Source organism: Silurus aristotelis (genome assembly GCF_946808225.1).
Source record: "Silurus aristotelis genome assembly, chromosome: 24".
NCBI classification, from domain to species: domain Eukaryota; kingdom Metazoa; phylum Chordata; class Actinopteri; order Siluriformes; family Siluridae; genus Silurus; species Silurus aristotelis.
Genome location: NC_139597.1, coordinates 2792641 through 2808098, shown reverse-complemented (window position 1 = coordinate 2808098; position 15458 = coordinate 2792641). Strand labels below are relative to the sequence as shown.

General features: G+C 40.4%; 1 protein-coding gene across 1 annotated transcript in view; it reads right to left on the bottom strand.

The window, feature by feature from the left end:
• Window positions 1-15458, bottom strand: part of erc1b (ELKS/RAB6-interacting/CAST family member 1b) — a 186880-nt gene that overhangs the window by 139957 nt on the left and 31465 nt on the right. Inside the window, exons 8-10 of the mRNA XM_083527937.1 lie at window positions 14282-14449; window positions 3460-3597; window positions 54-194 (exon numbers count right to left, since the gene is read on the bottom strand). Of these exons, the coding sequence (XP_083384063.1) occupies window positions 54-194; window positions 3460-3597; window positions 14282-14449 (447 nt within the window). The remainder of the gene's footprint in view (window positions 1-53; window positions 195-3459; window positions 3598-14281; window positions 14450-15458) is intronic.

Here is a 15458-nt window from a genome sequence, read left to right as displayed (position 1 = left end):
GTGTGTGTGTGTGTGTGTGTGTGTGTGTGTGTGTGTGTGTGTATGAATCTTACCTCACGGTCAGACAGGTCTCCCTGCAGCAGGCTGAGTTTCTCCTTCAGCTCCTTCAGTTCTTTCTTGCTGGCTTCCAGCTCTTCTCCCTTCTCCCGCTCATCTCGATCTCTCTGCTCTTTCACGCGCTCGATAATTCGCTCCTGCTCACACAACAAAACATCATCAACCTCGCCGTTCACTCGGACCTCAGAAGAAAAGCATCCGTTTTTTGTTTTTCGCATGAAGGCTTTTTTGTGCACGGTGTTTTCCTTTTTTTTTTTTACTTCAGTAAAACAAAACTACAGATTCTAAATGAACGCTATTCGTGTTTCAAAATCGTTTTACGACTTGCATCATATTTATAGGAAAAACTCGTAACCGGCTGCATGTGTGGATTACGGCCGCGGACTTGCATCATATTCCAACAGGAAAGTAGAGTTGAGAACACAAAAGGACTCGATGCGTCTCAGACGGCAGTACGCCATTAGAAACGCAGTAACTCATAAATAAATGCAGGTCGTCGTCATTAGAGGCCGACTGGTAGTCGATTGCTGGAACTATCAGCTATTGCCAAAAATCCGTACCGATAGTTTTTCCTGGTTGCGTTATAGACGAGAGCGGCCTCTAGAGGCGATCCGCTGAGTTGTATCATGGCTGACCCCAGCTTCCTATAATCGCTGGGAAATGCAAAGAAAGAATTTCACTGTGCTGTAAAACACCTTTCTTTTTTGCTTCTGCTGGTGTTCCAGTTAATGAGTTACTACTTTTGTAACACGCCAACAGATGGCAGCACAAGGCTGCATGCACAGTCACAGGGAGCACCGACCGAAGACATCTTTCTGTGCAACCGGCGGTGTTCTGAACTTGTAACCACGTCTGCAATAAAATGGATGCTCCACAACGACAATGCATCCTGTCATCAAACTCCTCACAATCAAGTTTGATTTGGTCCACCTTTTTAATAACAGCTCGTTCTTCTATTCCATTTGCATTTAGACGGCATTTGGCAGGCCCTTATCGAGAGAGACTCGCAGTTATCTCATTCACACACCTGAGCAGGTGAGGTTTAAGGGCCTCGCTCAAGGCCACAGCAGCTTGGTAGCAGTGGGATTCGAACTCACGACATTCTGATCAGAAGTCCAACATACTACATAGTATATTATTATGATGCAGTTTCCTTACACTAGTATCATGGGGCCAGAAAGAAAAAAATACAATTTGAGTGAATATATATATAGAGATAAATTAAATTTTTCAATAAGTATTAATGCGTCTGCCATCCGTCAGTGAGCACAGAGACTCGCTTGTGAGCCGGATTGCTGTACTGGAGCTGCTCTGAGTGGAACCGGCATGTTCACTCTCCAAATAGATGGCTGACAAATTCAATTTCCGTCCCTGAGCCGATGCAACGCTGGTTCAGGGAGATGAGGAAGAGGAGGAAAGAGAAAGAGGAGGCTCGAGTCCTGGAGAGAGAGAGAGCGCAAGTGTGTGTGTGCGAGCGATGCGAGGCCGGAGGAAAGAGGTTTTTACGAGCCAGACCGCAGATACCTTAACCGATGTTAATAACCTCCAGGGTTCAAAGTCATTCATATTCATCAGGCAGGAGATGGCCAGCATTGGGACCGCTGCAGTTCTCTACAGGGGTCAGTCTGCAGTGAACAGCCTGCTCGCTTCGTTTCAGGTGATACAAAAGGCTGTTTTGGGGGTTTTTTTCTTTTTTTTTTTACTATAAAAAGAATCCTTTCAGGAGAAACCAGAACCTGGTTTTAGTTCCAGAAACGATTTAAGTTCCCGCTCAAGTGAAAACACCGGGAACTGATTTTGGTTGAATTGAACATTACTGATTTCAAACACTGAGCCTCTTTCTGGGAAGTTTCAAGTCTTGTTTTTACCTAATTAGCAGTTTTTTAAGACTCATTTGCAAAAAAAAAATACTTCCTTGACCCAGATTCTACTTTGGGATGTATGTTTTAGCGTAGAAGCACCTGAGAGAAATCTTGGACCATCTCTGAGCAAAGCGTGATTACAATCCAGCAAAACAATAATATCACCCACACCATATTTACTCCAAAATCACATTTACTCAGGGTTTCTGCAGGTTTCACACCAAGTCACATTTAAGACTTTTTTAGGAACATTAAGAATGAAATATCTTCATGGAGCTCCATAGTGGAACAGGTTTTGGGTCTCAAGTGAATGGAAGAATTTCATCCTCCTGCATCCAAATCCATAATGAACGATTGTGTGCCTTCAACATTTTGGGGACAGTTTGGGGAAATAATCTGATGTCCCAATATTTTTATCCATGTAGTGTATTTCCTAAAACTATGTTTCCTTGCTGATGTTTTTCAATAGGGACAGCATGGTTTAAAGTTTCAGGACTTCATGCTCCTGCAACCAATCAGACTCAAGATTGTCAGACAGTAAAACATTACAATATTCAGTACGAAAGCGTCTGGTGCTGAGATTACAGACAGATTCACTGACTCATGCAGCATTGTGGAGTGGGATTCAAAAGTCTGCTGAAAAACAGTATATCAGACGGTATATTTGACCTTCAGCTCAGCCACTGTGCAGGAATCTGAAGCTCTGAGCGAAACTACCCGAATCCTATGGAGATGCACTACAGAAGCTTTACTGTCATCTCTATCTCACAGCACTTTTGATAGATACTGACCACTGCAGACCAGCAACATCCCACAAGAGCTGCAGACACTCTGACCCAGTCGTCTAGACGTCACAATTTGTCAAATTCGCTCGAAACCTTACGTTCGCCCATTTTTCCTGCTTCGATCATCCACTTTGGGGACAAAATGTTCACCTGCTGCCTAATAAATAAATCCACCTGCTAACAGGTGCCACGATGAAGAGATCATCAGTGTTCTTCACTTTACCACTTAATGTTACGCCTGATCAGTGTTCATACACACTGGAGACACACGACTGTATGAGACCCAAAACATGTTCCAGCATGACGATGCTTCCAGGTCTAAGAAGATAAACTTCACATAAGCTGGAAGTGTGTGGAAGATCTTGCGTGTCCTGCTATAGAGCTCCAACCCTGTTGAATAATAAATGTGAACACACTGCACCCCAGGCCTCCTCACGTCCTCACCTACAGCAGTCCCAGACTTTACATTTTTTACTAACATCCTTGAATTTAAAGGAGCACAAATCTCCACAAAATCTAGTGGAACATCTGCCCAGAAGAGTGAAGCTCCATTATAACAGCAAAATGAAGACTTAATGTAGAAATGAACTTTGGAAACACCTGTAGTCACATAACGTAAGAACTTTCAAACTGCTCCAACCCTACCATCAGTCCTGCCTTCGTGAACCGTGTGTGTGTGTGTGTGTGTGTGTGTGTGTGTGTGTGTGTGTGTGTGTGTGTGTGTGTGTGTGTGTGTGTGTGTGTGTGGTACTCGCCTTCTCAGCCAGTGCCTCCTCGAGTGTAGTGAGAGCTGTATCAGTGTTGGAGGTATCAGCCTGCAGGGATTTGACCCTCTCTTTCAGACTACTCATCTGCTTCTCTTTATCCTTCAGCTGCTCCTGCAGGTTCTCGATCTGTCGAAGGAAAGAAATAAAAACGTGAGCAGATCATGAATATGCATTATATCATATTCCCCCTATTCCGATGCAGTCTCGATTTCCATCAGATTCGACACGATGCACTGGAAACAAACACGATGTTCACTTTTATTTCTTCAATTCAGACAGACTGCAAATCATCAAAGTGTCTTTTGAATTCGAACGCATGGCCCCTTTCACAAACACGCCTTTGTAGTGCAAAATAAAACCAGACGTTCTTTTTCCTGTTGTGTCTGCAGGAAGACGCAGCTCTACCTCTGCCAGGTTAATCCGTATTCTGCGTGACTCTCAGGACGCGCCACGGCCTTTCGCGGAGGAGAAATCGAACTACGTATCAAAAATCGTCCGCTTTCTAAATAACGAAACTTCCGCCCAGAATTCTGCGTTTTATAATTATTTATGACGCGCATTAAGAAACGAATCGGCTTTAAAACCAAAAAAATAAATAACGGGGAAAAAAATTTTTTCTGAAAATAAATAACGACCTCATTAGAACGATATTCCGAGCTAATTTCGCTCAAAAACTTTCCTTATCTGTCACGGCGGCCGCTGTGAAGCCTGCGCGAGCCGAGCGCTGATAAATGACAGCGGAGATGGGCATTCCGCAAACTCGATCCATTCATCACGTCCTGACAGCTCAATGAAAAAGCTCGATGTGCCTATACCCTCATTTCACATTCAATTAAACACTGACGGATTTGATAAATAGTCACCATTCATTCAAACCCCACAACCCCCCCCACCCCCAATCACTTTGGGGGGAAGGAAAAAAGAAAAAAACAAAAACAAAAACAAACCGCCATCAATATTCCGTCAACTGTGCACGTTTTTTTTTTGTTTTTGTATTTTTGGGACTCGTGCCTCGAGGTGATAAAGATCCCGAAAGGCAAAGAAACAATAAACCTGTTTATCAGCGAAGCAGAGAATCTGGGATTTTTTTTTGCATCCCTTCGGGGGACTGGTTGTCGTAGCAACCCGAGAACCGAGGTTAAGTCGTTAAATGATAATTAATAGCGACGGAGGAAAAGCAAACACGACGCGAAAAAGCATCCTGCAAAAACGAGGATTTATGTATCTTTTTTTTTTTTATTAATTTCATGGCTTTTTTTTTGACAAACTCAAAGGGGCAGAAAGAGAAAAAAAAAAGGTTTGCGTCCTCGACCCCCAATTCTAACAGAGAGCAAAATTGCGTCAACTTGTGAATTTAATTAAAAAGAGAGATGTTTTGGCAAAAGGAGTTTTATAGAAAAACAAATGATGGTGTTGGGAGAAAAAAAAGCGAGGAGAAACCCGATAATGAATTTGCCCTGGTTTGAACAACTGCACTTGTTTCTGGTGTAATAAAAGTACAGCGAGGTTTGTTGTTTCAAACCTTTGCAGACATGTTTGGACAGATGTCTTGGGGCCCGAGTCGCTTTAATAGCTGAGGTGGTTGGTGTTTCGAAGGAAAAGCCTGAAAAGGTGTTCGTCAGGACGTTAAAGGCTTCGGAATACGTCCAGCGGAGACGACGTTCGGCTGGCGTCCACTAACAATATGGCGTGATGGTGGAGGGGAAGAACGTGTGGAGGCTTCGCTTGACGTGTGTACGTGCCAGCTGGGTGAACTCCGTGGCTCTGTGGCCAAGATTATGGCCAAGTAGATTCGTTCCAAGATTTCACTTATATGGATATGAACATACCATTGCACTTTGAGGCCCCATTTGCTCTTATAATAACCTCCACTGTTCTGGGAAGATGTTTCACCAGGTTGTAGAGTGCGCTCTTTCAGCCTCAAAGTAAGGTACGAAGTGAAGTGAGGAGGCCCGGGGTGCACTCGACTCCATGCCAGCTTCTATGGCTACGTTCAGATATATAAACCTTAGGATTCAATTTGGATCAACTTGATTAAAAAAAGGTTTCTTAAAGAGGTAGATGACGACGTTTGTTTCTTTGCCTTTTGGGATCTTTATAACATGCTCCTGAGGTGCTGGTGACCAGTGTAGTTCTTTGGTTCGTTCCTGCCTGTGGATGGAGTTGTGTTCGATTGGAGGACACTCTGTGAAGCTGGGGATGGTTTTGCATCAACTGCATGGGGAACCATGAAATCCATGAACACAAGAACTTTGAGGAATGTAATTTATATCAACAGTCTACTACAAATGGCTCAGAACCACAGGCTGCGTTTAATCACCTCAACAACGATGAACTGTAATGAACAGACATTCGGTGGTGAGGATGAGGTTTCCTCTTGAGCCAGGTTCCTCTCAAGGTTTCTTTCTCACAAAGTCTCAATTACAAGGAAAAACTAATTGTATTGTTTCCGGCGAGAAACCCACGTGGTCGGAATAGCAGACGTCTCTACACAGGACACAGGACGATGTCTCCTGGCATGCTGATTAATGAAGGTCGGCGCTCCCAGTGACTGTGCATGCAGCCTCGTGCTGCCATCTATTGGCATGTCACAAAACTAGTCTCGTATGCTATCGGATTGGGTTATAATTTGGGCTGCATCACTTTTTTTTATAAAATAAAAAAACAAATAAATGAATAATAATAAAATAGATTCAAATCTTAATACCTTTGTATTAAACTGTAACAAAAAAACAACAGGAAACATGGGTTACATGTAAAAAATAAATAAATATGCATGCACTTTAACGTACAATTACTCTTTATTTAGTGTTTCAACATTTTCGCAGCAATTTGGGAAGCACTGCCGCCTACGGGTGAATTTCAGAACAGCAGCATATGAAAACCCGTATTAATCTAAATTATGGTCCCTAGTAGGCCACGGACACGCTCGCAATGCATTGTGGGGTTTATTTCCAGAGCTAGTTATATTCCTGTATGTTCTCAGACTTAGTCTTAATGGTATAGAAATGTTCTCACAATGTGTGTGTGTGTGTGTGTGTGTGTGTGTGTGTGTGTGTGTGTGTGTACACATGAGAGCAAAAAATGAGAAGAGATATGCATGCAAAACCATTTCCAGATCCTCATTAATCAACTCTGCATCTGACAGCCGGGCTGACACCACCACGTGTTTGTCATACAGACACACACACAAAATACACTCAGCTGACCGCCCCACTAAACACACACACACACACACACACACACACACACACACACACACACACACAGAGAGGAATCGGCTCGCGCACTTGACATTCTAGGAAAGTATTTCCCTTTGATGGTGCTTGTGGTTGCTCTGAAGGCCTAATGAAGTCCAGGTCCTCTCTTCTCTGCTCTAACCTCGCTCGCTTCGGTGTCTCCCTCCTCCGCACAGCTGGCCTCCGAACACAACGCTCTCATGAATATTTCATCCAGTCTGTATTGTGTGTGTGTGTGTGTGTGTGTGTGTGTGTGTGTGTGTGTGTGTGTGTGTGTGTGTGTGTGTGTGTACCAAGTCACATGATGACTGCAATTATATTTCAGGTCAGCGATTCAAGAGAGGACCAGGCGAACTCACAAAACCGAGCTAATAGTGGAGGAGAGAGAGAGAGAGAGAGAGAGAGAGAGAGAGAGAGAGAGAGAGAGAGAGAGAGAGAGAGAAAACGAACGAACGAACGAACGAACGAAAGAAAGAAAGAAAAAAAAAAGAAAGTAGTGGTGTATTATTGAAAAATGTAAGTACAATGAAGATAGAGCTGAGGAATAAACAGACAGGGGACAGATGATGCCGTGCACACAAAATACACAACACACACACACACACTGAGTGAGCGAGCGAACAAACGAACGAATCCTAGTGTTTTGGCTTCATCCAGTGATCACTGTTTGGATAAAAGACTTGGAATCAGAAGAAGAGCCCCTTATTGCCTCAAACAGGGGGATTTAAAGGGATTGTGTGTGTGTGTGTGTGTGTGTGTGTGTGTGTGTGTGTGTGTGTGTGTGTGTGTGTGTAAGAGTGTGTGTGTGTGTGTGTGTGTCAAAAAAGAAAAGGGAAAGAGTGAGCAAGCGGGAGAAAGAGAAAGTAAGAGAGAGAGAGAGAGAGAGAGAGAGAGAGAGAGAGAGAGAGAGAGAGAGAGAGAGAGAGAGAGAGAGAGAGAGAGAGAGAGAAAGGAGGGGTTCCTGAATTAATAAAGAGTGTTTTGTTTCACTTAGTGATCTGCAGCTTGTCAGCATGGCATGTGCTCTGGCAACACACGACGAGACGACACCGACACCGACACACACACACACACACACACACACACACACACACACACACACACACAGGAGAAGCTGTGTATTTACACAAGGTTGCATCAGAATTGTATTCGGTGTGGAAAAGCAAATAACACCTCCAACGTCTTGAGGAGAGAGAGAGAGAAGTTTTTCAAAGTTTTTTCCTTCCTGTAATTTGAGTAAAAAAAAAAAATAATAATAATAATAATTAAATAAATAATCACAAATATCTCGTTTGTGTCATTTTTTATCGAATAATTAATTAGTCTTTAACTCGTAAAATACCTGCGTCTCCACGTCACCGGTGATCCGTTAAACAGAAACGACAAAACGACGACATTATTAATTGTGATTACGTACGAAGTGTGTGTTAATAAAATGATTATTTTATTTTATTTTCTAATTGTTTTGGGATCTAAGGAGCATCAAGTGACTTCAGTTTATGAGATTATGAGTTAATGAAACGCTATTAATACTTTAGGGATTATTAAAAAGTGCTAGCAACTTGAATATAATTTAATTTGTATATATATATATATATATATATATATATAAAAAGCTCTTTTTCATTGCGTTTCTCTCAGATGTGCTGTTTATGTTTTTATCTGATCAGATTGCAGATTGTTATATCACATGCTGTAAAATCCTAGTTGTTTTTAACCAATCATCTTGCGAGCTGGAGTCGCCGAGGCTATCTAGCAGGCGTCCGGTAACTTCAACATCTTCCCGTCTTTTGATTGGACGGTCAGAGGGCACACTAGTTATTCGCTGTTTTTTATTCTTTAAACGGCTGACAAAAAATTTATTTGGTCGCACGTACGTGTACGTTTACAAGACGGACTTTTGAAGAGAACCTGGACACCGTGAGGAAAAGGTGGCAAAAAGAAAGAATGGTTCATGAACCATTTATTCTTTTGCGAATTTGCACACAAAAAAAACCCCAAACAATTTGCCCTCGTTTCAAATCCTCAGGAAAAGCGTGATGCACAAAAAAAAAATGCACCTGCAGTCGTACTATGAGGTGAATATCGATGCTTTCTGAAAGAGATGATTATATGTGGCCGGTTCTGCTGTGGCTCCAGTGAAAGGAGACGTGTTCATAGTGAGTTCTTGCTCCAGGACCCCAGTTGGAGAAGGAGTGTAGAGGAGGAGTGTAAAAGAAAAGTGTAGAAAATTGTAGAGGAGGAGTGTAGAAGAGCATTGTAGAACACGAGTATAGAGGAGTGTAGAGGAGGAGTAGTATAGAGGAGGAGTGTAGTATCGGTGTGATATGGGATTATATGGTGTGATATGGGATTATATGGGATTATATGATGGGATTATATGGTGTGATATGGGATTATATGGTGTGATATGGGATTATATGGTGTGATATGGTGTGATATGGGATTATATGGTGTGATATGGGATTATATAGTGTGATATGGGATTATATAGTGTGATATGGGATTATATGGTGTGATATGGATTTATATAGTGTGATATGGGATTATATGGGATTATATGGTGTGATATGGATTATAATGGATTATATGGTGTGATATGGGATTATATAGTGTGATATGGGATTATATGGGATTATATGGGATTATATGGTGTGATATGGGATTATATAGTGTGATATGGGATTATATGGTGTGATATGGATTATAATGGATTATATGGGATTATATGGTGTGATATGGATTATAATGGATTATATGGTGTGATATGGGATTATAATGGATTATATGGTGTGATATGGGATTATATGGGATTATATGGTGTGATATGGATTATAATGGATTATATGGTGTGATATGGGATTATATGGGATTATATGGTGTGATATGGATTATAATGGATTATATGGTGTGATATGGGATTATATGGTGTGATATGGATTATAATGGATTATATGGGATTATATGGTGTGATATGGATTATAATGGATTATATGGTGTGATATGGGATTATATGGGATTATATGGTGTGATATGGGATTATAATGGATTATATGGTGTGATATGGGATTATATGGGATTATATGGTGTGATATGGATTATAATGGATTATATGGTGTGATATGGGATTATATGGGATTATATGGTGTGATATGGATTATAATGGATTATATGGTGTGATATGGGATTATATGGTGTGATATGGGATTATATGGTGTGATATGGGATTATATGGTGTGATATGGGATTATATAGGAATATATGGTGTGATATGGGATTATATGGGAATATATGGTGTGATATGGGATTATATGGTAAAATCTATAGAAAGGGCACATAATGACATTACTGTGATTATTACAAGATTCTATGTGCAGTAAAAAGCAGAAGAAGGAAATAAAAACAGTGTTCTGTGTGAGATGTTTATATAAAGTGCTGCTACACTGTAGATCTGTATTAATGCACAGCTGGGCTTCAGTCAGGATTTGTTGTATTTTTGATGAGAGCATAACTGAGACCTCACACACACACACACACACACACACACACACACACACACACACACACAACTCAGCAATGCAAATGAGCGTGAAGCGTCTGGCACTCGAGCGGCTGAGAGGAATCTGTGATAAGTAAATGGCATCCTGCAAGCGTTTCTGCCTTTTAATTAGAAATTAGGATCATCAGGAACGTCAGAAAACTTTTGCCACGGGCGGGAGGGAAAAGAAAAAATAAATAAATAATCCATCCCTCCTCCTCCTCCTCCTTCTTCTCTCTCAGACAAGAGAAAATTCAAGACTTAATGTAGGAGTTATTATTAATTGAACACGGTCCTTATTAACATTCAAACTCCATGCAAAAATTTGTGCACTTCCTTTCCTTTTTCTCTCTCCCTTTTTTTTCCCTTGAATAAATAAACACCAGATATATTCTCGGGTTTCCTTTCCCCAAAAAAAAAAAACAATGTCAGAGGGTCGACTTTGATCATCTATATGATGTTAAAACCAAGAAGAAAAAAGTAAAAGCTCCTCCGAATATGCAGAGATCAGGGCTGATTAAACGTGGAGCAACGACGCCAAGAGAGAGAGAGAGAGAGAGAGAGAGAGAGAGAGAGAGAGAGAGAGAGAGAGAGAGAGAGAGAGAGAAAGAGAGATGTTTTTGTCTGTTAAATAATACACATTGTATGAGCGAGAGATCTGGAGACGGTACTGGATAAACTCACTCGTGTTCGGGGGTCTAGAATAGAGGTCGGAAGTATGGGTAAAAATCCACACAGATAGTTTTTCCGGGTTGCGTTATTTAGTACGAGAGCGGCTTTTAGGGCGAATCACGTGCTTTTTGTTTTAACACGAGCCTTTGCGCTGCACGGGGAGTGCCATATATTTATTATTTGTGATTTATCACTTATGGAATTATATTTATTTGCTATTATACGTGCTATATTTATGTGCTATTTCATTTAGCACATTTTCATGATCCAGAACTGTTTTTTTTTTCTTTAAAATAAAATTCAGTACTATTTTATATGGAGTGTTACATTTTTATTTTATTTTATCCTGTATCAAATGTAAAAAGTTGACTAATTCTAGCTCTAGCTAAGATCTAGCTACCGGTATCAGAAAAAGCGGTCGACCTCTAGTGGAGAATATTACTGCAAGATGAACACTGAATAAGTGTATATGTATATATAACATCAGATGTCTGTTTTTTTTGTTTAAATGAGAACATGTAATCTGCGCAGTCGTATAACGCTCGATCTGAGCGTTGCAATGCGACCTATACGGCACAACGTCTCGCCGCAGGGATCTGTGCATACCTCGGCTGCGCTGTCTCAATGTGTTATGGCCATTAGGAGCATTAGCTCTGGGGCGATGCACGGCGGCCGTGGAGCTTTAATGGAAACAAAATGTTTCTCTTTCTGTGGCTGGGGAGCCGGGGCTCTGTTTCAAAAGAAAACCGTATTCGCCATGCCCCCAATGACTCCGAGATGCTTTTTAGACTCTGACTGTGAAAAGAAAAAAAAAAAAAAGGAAAGACAGGGGAGAGGCTGCGAGAGGGGGAGAGGCTGCAAGAGGGGGAGAGAACAATATCCGATGAGAGAGAGAGAGAGAGAGAGAGAGAGAGAGAGAGAGAGAGAGAGAGACAGAGACAGAGAAAGAGATTTACAGTGACAGAGCAAGAAAAAGGGGTAATACATAGTGGTTGGAATGTGCATTAGGGGGAAGTAGGAAGGCTATGATGAAGACTATGGTGAAGGCTATGATGAAGACTGGTGAAGGCTATGATGAAGACTATGGTAAAGGCTATGATGAAGGCTATGGTGAAGGCTATGATGAAGGCTATGAGGAAGACTATGATGAAGACTATGATGAAGACTATGATGAAGACTATGATGAAGGCTATGGTGAAGGCTATGATGAAGATTGATGAAGACTATGATGAAGGCTATGGTGAAGACTATGATGAAGATTGATAAGGACCATAATGAAGGCTATGATGAAGGCTACGAGAAAGACTATGATGAAGGCTATGATGAAGACTATGGTGAAGACTATGGTGAAGGCTATGATGAAGATTGATGAAGACTATGATGAAGGCTATGGTGAAGACTATGAATAAGATTGATAAAGACTATGATGAAGGCCATGATGAAGGCTATGATAAAGGCTATGAGGAAGACTATGAGGAAGACTATGATGAAGACTATGATGAAGACTATGATGAAGACTATGATGAAGGCTATGATAAAGGCTATGATGAAGACTATGGTAAAGGCTATGAGGAAGACTATGAGGAAGACTATGATGAAGACTATGGTAAAGGCTATGATGAAGGCTATGGTGAAGGCTATGGTGAAGGCTATGATGAAGATTGATGAAGACTATGATGAAGGCTATGGTGAAGACTATGATGAAGATTGATAAGGACCATAATGAAGGCTATGATGAAGGCTACGAGAAAGACTATGATGAAGGCTATGATGAAGACTATGGTGAAGACTATGGTGAAGGCTATGATGAAGATTGATGAAGACTATGATGAAGGCTATGGTGAAGACTATGAATAAGATTGATAAAGACTATGATGAAGGCCATGATGAAGGCTATGATAAAGGCTATGAGGAAGACTATGAGGAAGACTATGATGAAGACTATGATGAAGACTATGATGAAGACTATGATGAAGGCTATGATAAAGGCTATGATGAAGACTATGGTAAAGGCTATGAGGAAGACTATGAGGAAGACTATGATGAAGACTATGATGAAGACTATGATGAAGACTATGATGAAGGCTATGATAAAGGCTATGATGAAGACTATGGTAAAGGCTATGAGGAAGGCTATGAGGAAGACTATGAGGAAGACTATGATGAAGACTATGATGAAGGCTATGATAAAGGCTATGATGAAGGCTATGATGAAGACTATGGTAAAGGCTATGATGAAGGCTATGATGAAGACTATGGTAAAGGCTATGATGAAGGCTATGAGGAAGACTATGATGAAGGCTATGATGAAGGCTATGATGAAGGCTATGATGAAGGCTATGAGGAAGGCTATGAGGAAGGCTATGATGAAGGCTATGATGAAGGCTATGATGAAGACTATGATGAAGGCTATGATGAAGGCTATGATGAAGGCTATGATGAAGGCTATGATGAAGGCTGATCCCGGGGTGAGGACGGGACGTTCAGCTCGGTTCCTGCTGGAAGGAGACCTGGTGACCCTGAGCACACTGACAGGAGGAGCCCTGCTCAGAGTTTCATATCCATCAGAACTCTCACTGAGAACTGCACACGAGCAAAAAAGAAACGAATAGAAAAAAATAAAAAGAAAGAAAAGAGAAAAGAAAGTAAGGAAATGGAAAGAGGAAAGAGAGAAGAGAAGAGAAGAGAAGAGAAGAGAAGGAGAGGAAAGGAAAGAGAATGAAAGGAAAGAGAAATAAAGAGAAAGAGTAAGAAAAATAAAGAGAAAGAGAAGAGAAGGAAAGGAAATAAAGAACAGATAATGAGAGAGAGGGCAGAGACACGTAGGTGAACAACTGAACTGAACAGCTACATGGAGATCCAGCAGTTTCTCACCCATGAGCACATTTCAGAAACATGAGAGTGAAGGAACAGAGGCTGAAATCGCCATCTCGCCGACCATCATCTCATCTCACACATCACATCACTACAGTTAGCAGTGTGGTGAAACAGTGTTATGGAGAACGGAGCTGCACTACAGTTAGCAGTGTCATTTCTCAGAACAGGAGACTCTCTCGCCATCAAAAACACAACCAGTCCCCTACTTATAGACACCAACAAATTAAACTCCTGCCTGGTGTGTGTGTGTGTGTGTGTGTGTGTGTGTGTGTGTGTGTGTGTGTGTGTGTGTGTGTGTGTGTGTGTGTGTGGATTCGAACCAAGTCAGAAAAACACAGAGTTTGTGATCCTTCACTGCCATCTATAGGTGAGGTGAGGAAAAAGGTTTGCAAATTGTGTGTGTGTGTGTGTGTGTGTGTGTGTGTGTGTGTGTGTGTGTGTGTGTGTGTGTGTGTGTGTGTGTGTGTGCGCGCTCATACGCTACCTTTTTCTGAAGCACGGTGACTTTGCGCTCTTTGACATCCAGCATGTCTTTAAGGTCGTGGATTTCTCCGTTCAGTGTGCCTTTCTCTTCTGACATCTCCTGGATCTGCTTCGTCTTCTTATTCAGCATGGCTTCCTTTTCCTCCAGGCGCAGGCGAAGGGCATCCACCTGACACACACACACACACACACACACACACACACACACGGTTACACACAAAAACCACAAATACAAAAAAAAAACAGAAATACACACAAAAAACTTAAATACACTAAAAAAAAAAATATACACACAAAACTGAAATACACAAACAAACCGAAATACACACTAAAAAAAATACACACAAAACAGAAATACACACAAAAAAACAACACACAAAACAGAAATACACACCAAAAAAAAATACACACAGAAAACAGAAATACATAAAACAAACTGAAATACACATAAAAAATACACACAAAAAACAGAAATACACAAACTGAAATACACACACAAAAAAATACACACCAAAAAAAAAAAACTGAAACACTAAAAAAATACACACAAAAAACTTAAAAATACACACAAAAAACAGAAATACACAAACTAAAACACACACAAAAAAATACACACACAAAAAAAAAAAAAAAAAAAAGACTGAAACACTAAAAAAAAATACACACAAAAAACTTAAAAATACACACAAAAAACAGAAATACACAAACTGAAATACACACACACAAAAAAATACACACCAAAAAAAAAAAAACTGAAACACTAAAAAAATACACACAAAAAACTTAAAAATACACACAAAAAACAGAAATACACAAACTGAAATACACACACAAAAAAATACACCAAAAAAAAAAAAAAAAGACTGAAACACTAAAAAAAATACACACAAAAAACTTAAAAATACACACAAAAAACAGAAATACACAAACTGAAATACACACACACAAAAAAATACACACCAAAAAAAAAAAAACTGAAACACTAAAAAAATACACACAAAAAACTTAAAAATACACACAAAAAACAGAAATACACAAACTGAAATACACACACACAAAAAAATACACACCAAAAAAAAAAAAAAAAAAAAAAAAAACTGAAACACTAAAAAAAATACACACAAAACTGAAATACACAAACAAACTGAAATACACACTAAAAAAAATACACACAAAAC